The following is a 17,826-nucleotide window of genomic DNA, read 5'->3' as shown; positions in this document are numbered from 1 at the left end:
ACATCAACTACTGGGGTGCTTCATCTCATCAATGCTAATCAGTCTAGGCCTAACCCAGAGGGGAGAGAATAAATCTCAACGTGCAGAGGGCCACCCTGACCCTCATTCAGTACTTACGTCGGCAGACCTTACAGCACTGGCCAGCGATGTGCACGGGCAGGGAGTCTGGGGAGCAACTGAGAGGGGGGCAGGATATCCTCCGGCATTCCACAGCTCCACTCTGAGGAAGAAAGGACAAGGAGGGCATCTCAGAAGTGCCCTTTGAAGGTTCCCTCTGCGGAGAAAGCTCACAGCTCATCCCAGAAACCCCATCAGGGACACAGAAGCCGTGTGAGGAATTCCCAGTCCACTCCAGGACCACAAATAAAGTATTTTCTCCAGCCTGAATGAACCCATGCCACCTCAATTACTTTTCTGATATATATCACTGGCTTCTTTCCACCTGCCTGTGTGGGTTAAGTAGATTAGGCAGGAAACAAAAAGCCTATTTCTTCAAGAACATAAATAACACCTTTTGCAGACCCTTTCAATCATTGTTGGGGCTCTAACAATCTGTTTTGTATTTTCTCAAACAATGGCCTACTTCAGATATGCATCAAATAATTTCAACTGGATGCGGTTTACATATCAATTTGCGGGGAAGACTCCCATGATTTTCTGAAACAGAGGAAGGCACGTAGAAATGATGAATACCTCAAAGTCGAGGGGTCTTGATATTCTCTGAAACAAATGATGGCTACCTTGTAAAATAATTTTAAAAATACCTAGGAACTAATTAAACCACCCTTTATAATTTATTCTAGCAGAGAAAATGTCATGAATGAAACGAACCACTAGGTTCTTTGAAAAATCAAAATTCTTCCTCTCTGATATTCTAACCTCCAAACTCCAAACAGCAAGCTTCTATAATAATATTAGATCATATTAAGAGTAAGAGAGAAAGCAGATCTTAATTTCCAAGCATTTAAGTATGAAATGCTATTTTTCCAGTTTCCCTTCATAACAGCACAGATTACCAAACAGGGGCTTAGTACAAAGGTAATACTTCTTACCTTGTGTACTAAGAGAGCTGTATTCCATAGTGAAGAACCAGATTACATGGTAATTAGTGAAACTGCCCTGTTAAAAGTGTAATGAACAAAAGAAACTGCTGAACAAAGCAGGTGCAGAGGCAGGGACACACGGAACACACAGACAACTGTCAGAGCAGAGTGGGGACTGGCTGAAAGAAGGTGAAGGGACAAGCGGAAGAACATACGCGTGTCTGCCTAACTCATAGACACAGACAGCGGTGTGGTGAGAGCCAGAGGGGTGAAGGCCAGGAATGGGGAGACGCACAATGGGGGAGAGGGTAAGTGGAAATCTGTAAGGGCATAAACAACAGTAAAAATAACATTAAAAATAAGTGTTTTATTTTATTTGTTTACGAGGAGTCTCACTTTGCACGTGCAGTTCCTGCAGTGATCACCATCCACCCAGGAGTCTTGGTCTCTGTAAAGCAGTCCACTCACTTGACAGGTCTTCTCGCAATGACAGTTTTCCAGCTGACTCAGTCTTGTCTCAGCATAGTTGAGCTGCAAACAAGAGTTACCAGCTGTAATTTCTGTAATTCAATTGCTTTGTCCTAACAAAGCTACCAGCAACGAGAAAAATTAATTCCAGTAGGAGCAGGGGGAAATGCTCAGAGTGGCTCACTGATCCTCAGTCAGATATGTTTTCTGTGTTAAATTGTTTTTCCTTTACATGAGGTAGAATCATTCTAAATTAAAGACGTACTGGCTCCCACGGTCTAACGAGCATCAAATGAGACATTAAACTGTATCTCAGGGACCCCCTGGGTATTCCGAAACATATGTGCATTCAGCTCAAAGCCCCACACGAAGCCCTTATAATGAATGTGTTCTCGAGGATGCATTACAGTGTTTACAGGAGCCCTGGTGAGGAACGCCAACGTGCTTGCATTTATCTCCCACCATCTCCTCTGTGTTCTTCACATACTGACCGAGGTGTCGTAGTTTACAGCCTGGGCAGTCATTGCTTTCTGTCTCGGGAAAACTTCTGGGGAACTAGGGCCAGGAAAAGGGAAGAAGCCACAGAAGGATCTAGCTTCTCTCCAGCTCACAATCCCCCAAACAGAATGTCCCAAGAAGCCGCTTTGGTGTTCAGATGAAAGTCAAAAGAGGCAACCAAACCCCCAGTGAGAACAAGATTTGGTGAAAGAAACTTATTCATTTTTCTAAGTCACCTGTTACCATTAATCACAGGGTCTAAGAATCTTTTATTCTACAGGAATTATACAGCTTGAATGTCCTCATAAGTAACCCAGTCATGTGATTACCCAGTCTTTGTGTGTATATCTCCACTGGTGGGACACAGTATCTCCAAGGAAAGACTTTTTATTTGTTTTGTTTTATTTTGTTTTGTTTTGGTTAGCTCTGGATGTCTTAAACATCTTTCTTGGCTTGAGCCCTCCAATCTCTCCCTTTTCCCTAGTACATCCAGTTTTGCCCTTGGAACTATCCTAGTGAGTGTACCTCCCTTCAATCAGCTGAGGTTATCCAGTCCTCACCTGTGCTCCTGACACAGCCAGCCCCACCAGGGTCCCCACACAGCTCCTCCCAATATGGTTTGAATCCTCTCTCCCAATCGCCTTCCACTCAGTCTACTCCAGTTTGCCTTCCAAGATGCAGTGCCCAATCCTGAGCTTCATTCAGTATTATCTCTATTGCCACACCCACACGAAGGAGTAACTCCATCCAGTACCAGCATTTCCCTTCCTCTCCATTCCTTACATGGAGACTGCCTTGACTGAAAAACAACACAACTTTCTAAAAACTCATCAAACAGGCTTTCTTCTCCTTCTCAATCACACTTACACCTCCACGTGTTATGTATCTTCCCCATATACCGGAAACTAAGTCAATCTCTGATCCAACTAAGACTCTTTCAAGGAAGTACTTTACAGATCTGGTGGTTGAGCCTGGGTCCCGATAGCCCTGACCACCTTCTGCATTGACTCTGGTTCCAATCCACACAGCCCGCCTCCTCTCAGTTACTGAGAACAGCGCCACTCTCTGGAAATGGAAGGCACATGAAATTCCAACCTCGGTTTTTTGTCGCTTACTGCATCCTCTTCCTTCAAGTTTGCAGAATTTCTCAAGAAATCTCATGTCTGGTCTGCCTTTTTGCAGCTGGTACCAATGGGCAGGGAAAAGACCAAGCAGGATCCCAGGCAAAGCCACGTGCGCCAATCAGCCCTGCAGAAACTGAGAGTGGACTGCTCCTGAAATACCAGCTCCCTATGGTTCTTCTAACATGCAGGTTACATTCCCAAAGTTCGGGTTACATTTAACTCTCCAGCCTGATCATAGAGTTTCTAGAATTTATGATAATTAAGTTCTTTCAGGAATCCTTTAGGAAACAAAGGGAAAATACACTTCCAAGAGTTTGGAGAGGTCACATGATCAAACCCATGCATAGGGAAGAGATAAACAAGGAAGCGAAACATCACACATTATCTTTACTTCACTCCGCAGCCCCAGATAGTTCCTATAAAAGGTAGTGGTGACTGATGGCTGACCTGGGACTGAACAAGAAAAAACTGACCTCCATTGACATCCTTCCTAAAACCAGCTCAGAGTTGGCTGTCTGTGGGAGGAAGTGTCCTGTCTCACTCAGAAAACCTGGAACAACTCTGGTATCCGCAGCACTCCAAGAAAACTTCTTGAAGACTAAATGACCCAAAAGGCAATTCCGAATCTGTCCCAGGTTCCGGAAAACCCAGGACTTTGCCTAGGGGAAATAATGGCAATTTCCAGTAATGTCCAGTAAGACTGAACTATGCTCAGTCTTATGCTCAACTATAAAACTCAATTCCAAGGAATGCCTCAGATTTAATATAATAAAAGCTTTTCTCGGGACTAACTGCATTTACCTTCGGAACTCCGTCTTTGTTTTTAATATATTTAGCCTTTTCTGATAACATTGAAAAGTCCCACTCTCTGTAACATGAGTGCCTCAGACAGACACAAAGCGATAGCAAAGCAAAAAAACTTATTTTTCGAAGACATTGCATATGTAACCCGGCCTTCCTTTTTCTCTCTGCTACATCCTGTTGCAACAATAAGAGAAAACAGCTCTGAATCAGAATGTGAATTATGCTTTCTGTCACTGATGGTAGCATGCTGAATTCACACAAATTCATTTTCAAAAGCTATTTCTACACTACCTGTCATTTTCTCCCCAAATGCCTGCGGATCCCAGATAGATCCAGTATCAAATCTACATCTCTGTTGTTTTACTTTGGTTCATGCATTTATGTAAGCAACCAAGAACCAAATCATTTATTCTCAGCTGTTACACATTCAAAGATAGGCAGCAGAAGCCTTTTTCACAGTCAGAGGTCAATAAATGGACCTGAGTACATTAGTCATTTGGTAGATTGCTTTTTTTCCTCTCTGAAATGCTACTTATTTGGCATTTGCTGGATGGAAGGGAAAAAAGAACTGTTCTATTGTGTTAAATCTTTAAGCTTAATTGAAAAATCACTATTGAGCTGTTCAAAACAATGAAAGCCTCAAAATTAAATATGTTACAAGCTGAAATGCCACTCCAAATGCCGCTTAATTTGCATTAATAGATTTGTCAAAGATTTAAATGGAAGGAATGAGGAATTCCCAGTCTCCAGAACCTCCTCGTCCAGACCTTACAAAGCAGGGCAGAGCCTGACCCCATAGCAATGCACCCAGCCCAGAAGGTGGTGCCTTTCACGGTGTCAAAACGCACTGAGGAAACTTCCAGAGCAGGCCAGGGGATCACTGGTCTCATGGATCACTCATGGGAAGCAGCCGGGGACAGCTCCCCAGCGCTTTCTCTGCCTCGGGAAATGTATGGATTGGCCAGAGCACCAGGATTCTTCAAGAGGGCTCTTGTGTACCCTGACCACTGCCACCTAAAGGGACATGCAATCTGGGCCTAGGATCTGTCCTGTATCTATCTAGCAAGGACACAGTCATTCTCCAACCTTCCCACCTCAAAGGAGGAAAGGAATAGCAGGCCCTCCTAGGCAGAGCCGACCCCCTGGGCTTCTCCGGAGTCTGCGTGTGGTTTGGTGTGACTTTGGCTACCATCTCCTGTTCGGCTGCAGCACTGAGCTTCTCTCTACTAGGATCCACTCTGACCCACGTGTGAGGACTTTACTGCTTTCCAAGACCTCCTGGCACCTGGCTCTACACTAGGTCCTGGACATAACTCACTGCCCCTGCCAGGATGTGTGATACCAGCCGCTGGGGAAGGTGTACATTTTCTTAGGGACCATCTTTCCCTCATAGCTGCCTGTTTTTCCCTGAGGTTTACCAATGTAATTAACTATAGTTATGGTTCACTGAATGCCCCCTGTGTGCCGTGCACCAAACCGGACCTCCAGATCTCACCTGCCTATCTCATGGACTCTCTACAAAACCAAGTCTGGTGAACCCCTGAGCTTCCACCTTACTGGCTGCAGAGGGCACAGGGGAGAGGAGTTAGAGAACAGGGTGCTCTAAAGGAAGCTCCTACATGAAGATCAGGGCCCAAAGGGCTGTAAGACCGAACAAAGAGGAAACGAAGCTATCATAAGGCACAGGAAGATCTTGCTCTTCAGATATTGGCACACTGACTAGATGTATTCTCTGAGAATTCGCCTGGACAACCCTCTGTCTGCAGTTTGATTCTGCACAGCCTCTGCGACCCAAAAACCCATAAGGCAAGGACATGATAGAAAGTGCCCCCTCATGAACCTGGCAGCACTCGGGTCCAGACTTGGAAAAATCCACACGTTTCCAAGGAAAATAAGTAGCAGCTACCAAAAAAAATGGGTTAAGGGGCCTTGTTTTCGTCCTAACCTTCCCCCTTTATCAGCTGCAAGAAGCTCTGCGCTCACTTTTCATTCCCAACAGGTATCCTCTCTCTTGATTGCTCATCCCTCTTCTCACCGGTCCTCCACGCTCCTGCTGCAGCTCCCAGTGCCCCCTCTCCATCAGTCACCCCGGCTTTATACCTCCTGCCACTCTGCCTCGCCCTCTCTCCCAGCCATAAACTTTCTCAGTCATGATTCCACTTGGAGGATCTGAGTTTGTGTCCCAGCTCTGCCACCCACTAGCTTGAGAAAAGTTGTATAACTTAAAAAAAAAAAAAGTTACTTCACTTTCTCCGAATTCAGTCTTCTCATCTGAAAGGGAGGCTCATAAATCAGGCCTAGCTCACAGGATTGTTGTGAGGATGAAAGTGACAGAGATTATAAAAAGTTGAAGCACTGTATACACCCCATAGTAAACACTCAATAAATAATACCTAGTATGGGCTACCTTCCAGCTTTTTCCAGCGGAGGGGTTGACACAGGAAAGCCCAGGGACCAAATCTGGTCCACAACATACTTTTATAGGGCTCAGGAGCTAAGAATAATTTTTACGTTTTCCAGTGGTTGTATTTTAAATGGTTACATTTAAATGAGGTAAATATCTACAACACAGTCTCCATTTTGCCTCTTAGCCTGCAAAGCCGAATGTTTACTAGCTGGCCCTTTACAGGAAAAGACTGCCAACCCCTCTTCTAGATGACCGCAGACTGCAAATTATGATGTGAACATGGAAGTACCCAAGTTTTCTAATTCTAATTCTCTCCGTTGGTGAAAAGAAACAGACTTATAAATCTTCCAAAGTGAGAGAAGTGGGGTGAGAAGGTGGATTAAATGATTTTCTGCTTGCCATTGCCCACAATTAAATATCCTCCGCCACACAAAGGCTCATTTTACATTAAGACTGCTTTGGGGACAGACCTCAGTGTGAATCCTGGATAATGTAGGACTGGAAAGAGGAGAACGCCACTCCCTGTAACAGGACAGACCGAGAAAGCAAAGGGCAGCCTCAGTGCCAGGGAGGGGACAGCCTTGGTCCCCAGAGGCTAGATGACATGTTTCTTGTTCCAGAAGTTTAGGAGCAAGCTGCAGTATCACTGACAGTAGTGAGAGCAAGCTGCTTCCCACGACATGAAATGAAAGCCTCTCTGTGCTACAGGCTGGGAAGGCAAATCACTGCCTGCATTTCCCACTCCCACTGCACTCCAAAGCAAGAGCTGACGCCTCAGGCTCTTGAATCTCAGGTTCAGCTTCTCTCTCAGAAAAGTGTTCTGTCTCTCCTTTCCCGACAAGAGGGGACGTGACCAAAACCCGAGTTTGAGGCAGACATGTTGGTTTCAGCAGCCCTACCACCAGAAGGCATCCCCACCAATATTCTTCCCAGGGCCACGGCTGGTGGCAGGGAGCAGCCACGGCCACGGGTGGAATAAGGACTCCTGTATCAAATTCACTGTTACCAAAATTCTTCCTTTTGCAGAGCATAATGTCTCCTAGGCTTCACCTGATTCTATCTCCACCCCGGGCTGGAACTCATGTCCACCGCTGATTAGTATCATCATGGCAGCATTAGCCTCGTTTTCTGTTTCCTCGTACCTTTCACGGCAAAGCTCAGGGCTTTTCATGATGAGTTGAAACATTATGAATAGGCACGCAAGCCCCTGTTTGTTTACGTGTTCGGCTCTGCCTCTCAGTAGCAACGCCTCGGGGGTGGAAATCACGTCCTGCTCACCAGTGCCTCCCCTGTACCTGACATAGCACCCAGCACAGAGCCGATCCTGAGAAGATTCTTGTTACATGGATCATGCGGAGGAGGAAAAGATACAGAATTATAAGCCTGAAGGTGCTCAAATACTAAGTTTGCCTCCTTCACTATTTAACTCAGGACCCGTCCTGAGATGCATCCTATATTAGAAATGTCTAATGCCACAGTGCCTTCCTGTGACAGTAATCTGTCCCCAACAATAGCTGTTTTGCCCCTTCTGATCACTGGCAATTATTCTTACACCCGAAATGCATTTGCTTATTTGGCTCTGACCATATATCAATCTTCTCACAGTGTTACTGAGTTTAATAGCCAATGGGCAAATTCTTTTCCACTCCCAGGGAATCAACAGTGATACATATAGCCTCTTTCTTCCAAACATTTTTCAAGTAAACATTTTAGTGCAGCCTAATAGTATTGAAGACAGAAATAGCTATGTTTACTATAGGTAGTGCTATTTCATGTAAGAATAAACCATTTTCATAGTAACATATTACAGATGGCAAGGCTCAAAATGTTTCCATTATAGCAGTAACTCTAACTTCCAGCTAGAGTGGAGAAAGAAATGAAACATCACAAGTGAAATTCAGATACCTACTTTTGTAGTCATCTTGGCCAAAAGCTCCTGTAAATCCATTATTCCTTGCACCAGGCTTAAGAAATCACTACAGGTTGGGCAAGCTCAATAAAGAAAAGATAAAAACAAATGTTGATACAGTGCTAATATAAAAGAGAAATTTTTAAAACCACAGTTGTTTGGCTATGTAGAAAACTTTTTGCCTTTTTGTTCAAGTATTGCTTTGGAACTGCCATAAAATCAGAGGATTTCAGGTATAGATCTTTCCCTTTTTATTAATAAACAAAAAGAAATGAACAGAGGAAAAGGAACTATTCACTCCAAAGAAAGGCAGTATCCCATTTTTACAGTAAAAATCAAACCTCATATTTATGGACAGGTGACTGGAAAAATGCAAATCACCATAGAAGAAAAAGAAAACTCAAATCCAGGTCAAGCAGTCTAAAGAATGGTTTTTAAATAAAGTTAAGCATAAGAATTACAGCCCAAAATACTGTGAGAACTGTGTACAGCACCAGACGGGCTACTGGCAACATCAGGGGGACACTTAGTGAAGTGTATACGCTCATCTAGCCTCTAAGCAGCACACCTGAAACTACTGCAAAATAACATTAAATGTAAACTACAATTTTAAGAAATTTAAGTGTAAAATGTAAAGCAATAGCAATAGGACTGGGAACTAGCTAAAAAATGAAAGAGATAGCAATTCAAAAAAAGGTTTTTTACAGACATATAATTATATTAAACATACCTTACCATATCAACCTATAGAACCCAAACTGCTCATGTAATTTTTCTTACCTTCAAAGTTTCATTGTAGTTAAAGCTAGTAAACTAATCCATAAGCTTTTTAGAAATCCAAAGACACAGAAGTATATGCTATAGCTAAGCTCCTTCACTAACCTTACCATCTCATCAGTCAACATTGTAAGTAGTGTGTCATATTTTTCCTGACCTATTTCTCTGACATTACAAATGAGTTATATAATATTTAAAAATTCGCAAATGCTTTAAGTTGCTACTTACTGCGATTCAGGTTCGGACACTGGGTTATGTATCCATTCGGCATAAAGATGAATTTCCCATCTTGGATGATCCCCTTGGTAACAGAAGAGAAAGGCGGGGATCAAGATTGCAGCTACCCATGCACGGGGCCTTGTCACACGTTCTCCAAAGTAGGTGATTTTTAAACAAGACTGATACCCTCATTCGAAAGGCGAGTCAGCCTTAGTCTACACTGACCTCCTCCAAACCACCCTCTCCTAGACATGCTGATATGCACATTCATCAGGAGAGAGCTACAGTGAGTAACCACTGGTTGAGGCAAAAGTCTCCATAGCACTAAGGATCCATCAGAAAACACTCCTTAACCACAGGACCAAAAAGTCACTGATGTAGCAAAAATTCTCCTCCGGGCCCTAATCATCCTGGATCATTAAATATTCCTAATTCATAGAATTGTTTCAGCAGGGGCGAAAAGATCACAGAAACATATTAAACTAAAATGTTTCTATTGATTCACTTAGTCAAGTAAATAAAATTAGACCTGGGGAAAATTTCCTAATAATCTTTGCTCTCAGCTAATGAACACGACTGGGAACTGGGAAATCTGAAGCATGGCTCAACATCTCCCTGTGAGTAAAAGGTGGCCTTTTGGTTCTGTAACTAATTCTGGAAGTACAGCCCTAATTTAAGGAAGTCACTGGGGGCTGCTGTCTCTATGAAAATAATGACGTGGCTGTGGAGTTTTCCTGCTGAATTTCAAGATTCTGTTCCAGGTGTTTTTGCTTTTTTTTTAAACTGATTTGATGGAAGAGATATTACACAATAGATGGAAAATGTGGAAGCTGGTTCAGAATCTTGAACTTAATCTATAAATAAAATATTGGCTTAGGATAGTGTACAAGTCTTTCAAAGGAAGTAACATTTAACATTTATGCGCTCATCTCCTAAACAGCAGATGCTGTTTTCTGCTTATTATTTCCAGATAAAATATTAATTGGAAATATTAATAGAAATCACAGGATTGCAGGCCCTCTTCCTCAGCGTTAGATACATTTATTAACCTTTTCTTCTTCCCAGATAATGCAGTGTTTACGATTATGAGACAGCCTCACCAGGCGAGGAAGTCTCTGCCACTGCTGCTGAATATGAACTCATGTGAATTCATAATTTCTTATAGGAGAATTTCAGGGTACAATTCATGGAGTGTAATCTAAGTGTATCAGCTTTTTCCTGTTGCAAAGTGGCTCAGTTTTTCAGTGAATTAACTTTTTTAAGAGGACAGGGTACCTATCAAGCACATTTGAAAACTTTGAGAAAAGCACGGGATGGGAAGTCAGGGAACCTGGGTTCCAGTTCTAGATCCATTTCCAGCTACCTTGGTGAACTTAGACAATAAGAACCACTCTCTTTGAGCTTCAGTTGCTTCGTCTGCAAGGAGAAGCATTGGACTCCATGCAAAAGCTAAGGATCCTTCCAACACTCTAGGGCTGGGTCGGCAAAACAGTTGTTCAAATTAAAATTGTCACAATTTAGATCTCTGTGCGTGTGGTACTTTTCAAAGTAAAAGAAAAAAGTGAACTAAGAAGGAAGCTGTACGTACCCAATCAAAGAACAGACCATAGTAGAGAACTGAATATCAGATTAGAAAACATCCATCTAATCAGGTTGAATAAGGATGAATTTAGAGTGACCAGACTACGTGGGTTTTCCTAAGAGAGTCCCATGCAAACCAGGATGTTCCATCATCCAAGATGATGAAGAGGTGAAAGCACGTGGACCAGGAAGGATAGGGCACTACTATTACCTGTTTACTGGGAGACCCTCAATCATTCTTATTTTTACCAGCCATGGAAAGAACACTCAGAAACCTGGAATACATTTGTTGTAGTATTAATTACCTTTCTGATAGCAAATGGAAAAATCCCTTTGTGAGATTCAAGATGCCGGAAGAGTAAGTGGAAACTGCACAAACCTCCTCCCAGGACCAAACTGGAATTACAACTAAATTGTAGAGAAATCATCCTGAAAAAATGACTGAACACTAGCTGGAGAGAAGCTTTATAACCAAGGATAGACAGAAGAAACCACTTCAACACAAGGCTGGTAGGGAGTGTGGAGGAGGCACAAGAAAGCTGGCTGGGCTTCCCCAGGCAGCAGCTGAAGGTCCAGAGGGATATTTCAGTGCATGGGGAGTTCTCCCTGAGAAGTGTGGGGACTAACCCCAAGGGCTCCTCGGCCTACAGCACCAGAGCCAGGAAAGGAACCCAGATAAAATTCAGCTGTGAAAAGCTGTGGGGTTTCTGTCCCCCAGAGAGAAATGGCTAGAGACACGGAGAGCCTCTTAAAGGGCTAAACACAAAATTCCACTGGCAGCCACTTACTCTGGACTCTGGCAGAGGGAGGGCAGGGTGAACTAGAGATGCATGAGAGTCTGGGGCTTGTGCCTCTGGGGAAAGAACTAAAGGAACAGCCACCAGAATCCCCATGCTGAGTCATTCCCCAAACTGCAGAGGCCATCTTTCTCAGGCAGAGCACTTCCCTTCATGAGGCATCAGCCTAAAGCAAAGCAATAACCTTGCCTGCATGATTTATTCTGCCCCACCATGTGGAGCTTAAGCTGAGTACAGCTCGAACTTATATCACTGATTAACTTTAGCAATTAAGGCAGATCTCTGGGAGCTCTGACACTTAAACTGACTTTCCCCAAGGCCCACCTTGGTGTAAAAGCCAGTTTTGGTAGCTCTGCACACCAAAAGGCCTAGAAAAGGGAGCCACAAGCTGTGGATCACTAATAGGTCCAAACAAGTAGCCCAGGGCAAGTCGCAGGCAGCATCTGACATAGGTCTGCACCAGAGTCTTTGCAGATATACCTAATACATAGAAACAAGCATGTTGGGAAATGCCCTGCCTGGTTTCAGAAGCTGTAACCCCCCATCCCCCGAGGGCTAAGGCTGAGTGAGAGACCTTGGGACCATAAGCCACTAAGGAGACAAAGCTTATCTCCCTGGCAGGGGCACCGCTTCTGCCTCCTTTACTTCACCCTGCCTGGCCCCCAACGAATGACTGGTTAGCCAATGACTGGCAAGATCCTAAAAGGAGAGACAACCTAAGACAGACAAGGGGCCCCTCAGGGAAAAACTTGGGGGGCTATAGAAAAAGGGGGTGATGGACTCTCACCCCTTAGCTTTGACATAGCCTAAGTCTTCATTCTGTCTGCAAAAAGTCTCCCAGTCTCTTGGCTGCCTTACTTCCCCTGCCTGACTGAAACTTAAAACAAGGACAGAGGGCAGTGCAGCCCTGTGCTGGCAAGGCCAGGTTCCCCAGGGTGATCCAGCCTGGAGATACATAAAATCCTATGAAACCTACTTTGCTAAGAATGTCCTCAATTTCCTGATAAGGGTCCTAGAATGAAATGAGTTTGTTTTACAGCCCTTTAGCTAACTGAACCTGACTCAAAATAAGCCCTCATAGTTCTTTGTATGTTATCTATTGTTTGATCCTTACTGCCTTACAATGATCAATGAGCTTTACCTGTATTCCTGTGCAAATTGAACTCAATGAAAGCCCATTTGGTAAAAGGCTTCTGGCCCTTCTCCTCTGAGAGATCGGCCACCTGTCCTCCCCAAACGGATCATGTCTTGGGAGTCTTATTCTCATTTACAGCAGCTGGGGGGGGGGCTGTGAGTGGAGTCCCCCCATACAAACACACAGCCAAGCGGAAGACAATGAAACAGACCCCAAGTAAAAGAACAAAAGAATTCTCCAGAAAAGCTAAATGAAAGGGAAGCAAGTAATTTATCAGATAGAGAATTTGGAATAGTGATTATAAAGATACTTAAGAGCAAAAAGAAAACCCTAGAAGCAATTAAAAAAAGGACTTTACTTCTGACTGCAGAAGTAAAGAATGCATATCTGAAATAAATAGTACACTGGAAGGAATAAACAGCAGGTTAGGTGAAGCAGAGGATCAGATCAGTGATTTGGAAGACAAGGTAGGAAAAAACATCTAAGCATAGCAGTAAAAATAAAAAGAATTAAAATGAATGAGGAGAAATGAATGAGAAAGCTTTGGGACAACATGAAATTTAACAACATCGGCATCATGGCAATACCAGAAGGAGAAGAGAGTGAGCAAGGGATCATGAACCCACTTGAAGAAATTATGACCCAAAACTGCCCTAGTACAGTGAAAGAAAGACACGCAAGTCCAGGAGGGGTAGAGAGTCCCAAACAAGATGGATGCAAAGAGGCCTATACCAAGACACATCATAATGAAAATGAAAAGTCTTAAAGACAATAAGAGATTCTAAAAGCCACAAGAGAAAAGCAGGTAGTTACCTACAAGGGAGCTCCAATTAGACTGTCATCTGATTTCTCAACAGAAACATTTCAGGCCAGAAGAAACTGTCATGAAATATTCAAAGTGATGAAAAGCAAGAACCTACAAGTGAGAATACTTTACCCAGCAGGGCTATCATTTTAAATTGAAGGAGCAGTAAGGAAAATCCATTTGTAAAGGATATCCCATTCATTTATCCGGTGGCAACATAATACAGCACACATCACTTTTGTTTTTTTCAAGTGTGACCCTTGATTTTGTTACATTATAAATTACAAATTGCCTCTCTCACATCTTTCTTTTACCTACTTCCCTCCTCACTCCTCTCCTTTGCCACCATTAATCTCTAACATGCACTTGTGTTTCACACAGATCAGCAGGTAAGGTCAATGATGTTGACTTAAACTAAACGGAAATAAGGGCTGCCAGCTTCTCAGTGCCCATTAATGCAAAAACTCAAAGCACTTGCACTTATTTCTAAGGCAAGGTCACAAGGGTCAGCCCACAAAATGGCATGAAAATGTGTTCTTGCCAAATGAATCAAGGTGAAATGTTAATTTATTTGAATGAATGTAATTCCATAATGGATTAAATGAAGGATGGCAATATACTGTATAAATACCAAATGCAACCCAGGGGAGTCTGATTGTATGTGCGTATGCATGTGAAGACATACATGTGTGTATATTCCAGAACCTTCCCCGGAACAAGAACCAGAAGGTCTTGCACTGAATTGCCATAAGGTCTATATAGTGTAAGGACATTTGTCAACAAAACAAGCATTTGTTAAGTGTGTAGTTTTTTGTTACAAAACTACAAAGTAGCTCCATCAGCTTTTTTTCTCCCAGAAAAATCATCTATGAAGATTTCTATGGATAAAAATTTGCCTTCATGCTCTGCAAAAAATATGAAATAAGGAATCAAAAGGTAGAATTTCTATTATTTCTCCTTATTTAACTTTATGTGTATCCACACTTAACTGAAAAATGCAGCTCACTGGGCATAAGTTAGCTGACCCCATTGGACCTCTTATTCAGACCTATGCTTTATTTCAGATTGTTCATTAGAGCAGTGCTTCTCAAACTTCAAGTTTCTTAACAATCACCTTGACTATTTAATATTCTGATTATGGGTCAACCACCAGATTCTGTTTCAGTAGGGTTGGGGAGGGGCAGGGATTTTCTTTTTTTTTAAATTATTTAAAATTGCCCTGGCTGGTGTAGCTCAGTGGATTGAGCATGTGCCTGTGAAGCAAAGGGTAGCCGGTTCGATTCCCAGTCAGGGCACATGCCTGGGTTGCAGGCCAGGTCCCCAGTAGGGGACACATGAGAGGCAACCACACATTGATGTTTCTCTTCCACTCTTTCTCCTTCCCTTCCCCTCTCTCTAAAAATTAAATAAATATTTTTCTAAATTATTTAAAATTACTGATATTTAGAGAGAGGGGAAGACTGATTTTTTGAGAGAGAGAGAGAGAGAAGGAAGGAGGGAGGAGGGGGATGGGGGAGGGAGGGAGAGAGAGACATCGACATGTTGTTGCATTTATTTATGCATTCATTGGCTGCTTCTTGTTTGCACCCTGACCAGGGACTGAACCACAACCTTGGCGTACTGGGACAACGCTGTAAGCAACTGAGCTGCCCCAGCAGGGCAGGAACCTTCATTTTTCAAAGCTGTCCCAGATGATGCTGATGAAAGGTCACTTTGAAAAACTCTGCTCTATTCATTGTTTCCTTGGGAGCAAAAGGGTTTACTCATTACAAGTTCAGAGTGGTGAAAACAGCATCCAAATGCAATATATGAATAGAGTAAAATCTGCCTGATTTGAAGCTGAATGGCAATCAGCAGCATTACTGAATTATCAAAACCATGAAGGCAAAAATCATGTATTTTCATCTCAGGATCCCCTGCAGTTCCTATTGTAGTATATTTCACATGGTAGGAATAATAAGTACCTGAAAGGCATCAAACTCCTGAAAACTATGAATTGTACATTATGGAACAATAACACTTTCAGATCTGTTAGTCTGTGAAGAACAGGTAAGACATGAGTTGTTAAACTAGGGGTGCGCGTCGCAATTTTAGAGGAGGTTGAGGGAGGACAGTCATGCAGATTTTGAAAAAGCTTCCGAGGTGACCTTGCTGTATACCCAGTGAGGATCACAGAGGTAAGGCAGCTCACCCGGTCATTGGACCTACAAAAAACCCAGGGCTTTAATATTCTAGGTAGCTTTCCCACAGGACACCTGAGTCCTAGGCCATAAACTCCAACACCAGTGTCAAGCCACTACAACATGCGTAAGTAATAACGTATCATTTGAGAAAGTTTCAGAGTTCCAGGAGGTAACAAAGATGTTGTTACAATGAGGTCCTGTCATCAAAATAAGGTCCTATCTTAATTGCCTTAACTGGAAGATAGTATGCAACTGTCCAAAATAAATTATTTGCATTACATGCTAATGAAATGCATGTAATAGATAACACAATGTATAATACAAAATGCAATGCAACAATACATAATACAATTATGTATTTCTAGCCCAGTTTTTCAGGGCTGGAAAACAGAGACCCTTTTAGGTAGCCTAATATCCAGCCCCCTCCATGATCTTATTTACACTATTAATTTGCTAATGAACTGGTCTTCTCATTGTTAGTACAATTCTAAATCTTAGCCAATATGAGTAGCTAAATAAATCCCTAATGGGCAGAGCCCAAATTAATAAACTTTTGCTATTAGTACTAACAGAAGCAAGAAAAATGGAATTTCTCTCTTTGTCACACCCGCCTGCTGCCACCCTCTGCTTCCTACACTCAGCTCACCGGGCACTAAAAAATAAATTTGCACCAGACAGGTTGTACATCATGGGTGTTTTTCTGGGAGAACTAATGCCCAATTATTTCCATTGTTCAAGAACATTTCTCATTTCACAGTAAGAAATACAGAAAGATGCAATAAAAAAAGATTAGAAAAATCATGCCATTATTACACTCTTCTGTAAGGAATCACTAAAATTAGGCAAGTCCTTCCAAGGCTCAGAGCTTTCTGATACAAATAAAAGCAGCTTTGCCACCCAAAAATGCTAATTCTTTTTTAATGCTCTTATTTCCTTGCAGATCTCTGTTTACACTGAAGAAAATGGCTGTATTTTTTTTTATGCTAAAACACTGAAACAAATTGCTCTGAAAGGGAAAAGGAAATGGGGTGGGGAGAGTTCCTGCAGGGCACGTAAATATATGGATAAAGATGTGTTCTGTTTATAAACTGGCCAGGACCTAAGCATTGGCAACAGGCTAACGAAAAGTCAAACTCAGGGAAACTCACAAGGAGGATTTTCAAAAGGCAACCAATTATGTATTTCTGCCCTGAAGATAGTTAATAAAATATTCCAGCTTGCATAAAAGCCACGGAAGACATTTGTCAACTTTCATTATGATCAATAAAAACTGTCAGCTCATTAGCATGTCATTAGCTGTCCTGCTGTTTCCAAAGTCTTAATGCACAGAAATATTAACCTGTAAGTGTATAAGATTTTCCAGCTCTGTGACTTACACTTTCTGCATGAAAGGAAATATAAGAATTAGGGATGGGAGGAATCCAATATAGCTGCTTTTTCTATATGCCTATCAACATATGTTTACCATCTGTGGAATGATGGAAGCCAGCTGAGGTAAAAAAAACAACAACAGCTGTGATATTACAAAAAATTGTAATTCATTTTACTTCCCAGTGACGGCTCAGTTGTTAAGGAGACGGTGCTGTCCAGGTAAGGAAAAGGTTTCAGGCCCTAATTCACTCAACACGTAGAGAAATAGAGGGAGACAGAGAGAGAGCCTGTGTCTCTGAAAGGCTTTTCAATGTGAATTCTTTCGGAGATCTCCATCATTTAGAAACTGCCCGAAGGCCCAAACCACTGAAGCATCCTTAACTCACTGCCATTTACCTACGCTTGTTCTTCATTTCCTTACCCCCTGAAATAGGAACAGCGTAATCAGCTTAGAAGGCATCAAAGAGAAATCGAGTGGTAGTCACCCATCCTGACAATGAAAACCTGTGACAATCAGAAGATTCAGATAAGCCTATCACGACTGGCCGTGCATTTTCTCAAATGCATGCAGTTTTGATGTGAAAGAATCCCCAGCTTCTGTTCTGTGTCTCTGACAGGAATTACCTAACACTAGAGGCTAATGTGCCAGGCACCAGCCTCTGCTCTTCAATTGGCAGCACTTTCACTGCACAATCCCTAAGGACC

At 42.6% G+C, this 17,826-nt stretch overlaps 1 protein-coding gene across 2 annotated transcripts in view; it reads right to left on the bottom strand.

The window, feature by feature from the left end:
* NELL1 (neural EGFL like 1) overlaps nt 1-17,826 on the bottom strand; it is a 734,878-nt gene that overhangs the window by 567,564 nt on the left and 149,488 nt on the right. For both annotated transcript variants that reach the window (XM_037162229.2, XM_037162218.2), the window contains exons 6-9: nt 9,259-9,331; nt 8,254-8,336; nt 1,440-1,574; nt 118-220 (exon numbers count right to left, since the gene is read on the bottom strand). In XM_037162229.2, the coding sequence (XP_037018124.2) occupies nt 118-220; nt 1,440-1,574; nt 8,254-8,336; nt 9,259-9,331 (394 nt within the window). The remainder of the gene's footprint in view (nt 1-117; nt 221-1,439; nt 1,575-8,253; nt 8,337-9,258; nt 9,332-17,826) is intronic.

Source organism: Artibeus jamaicensis, unplaced genomic scaffold (genome assembly GCF_021234435.1).
Source record: "Artibeus jamaicensis isolate MK-2021 breed Jamaican fruit bat unplaced genomic scaffold, CSHL_Jam_final contig_797, whole genome shotgun sequence".
In the NCBI taxonomy this organism is placed as follows: domain Eukaryota; kingdom Metazoa; phylum Chordata; class Mammalia; order Chiroptera; family Phyllostomidae; genus Artibeus; species Artibeus jamaicensis.
This window is presented reverse-complemented; position numbering and strand designations above follow the sequence as displayed.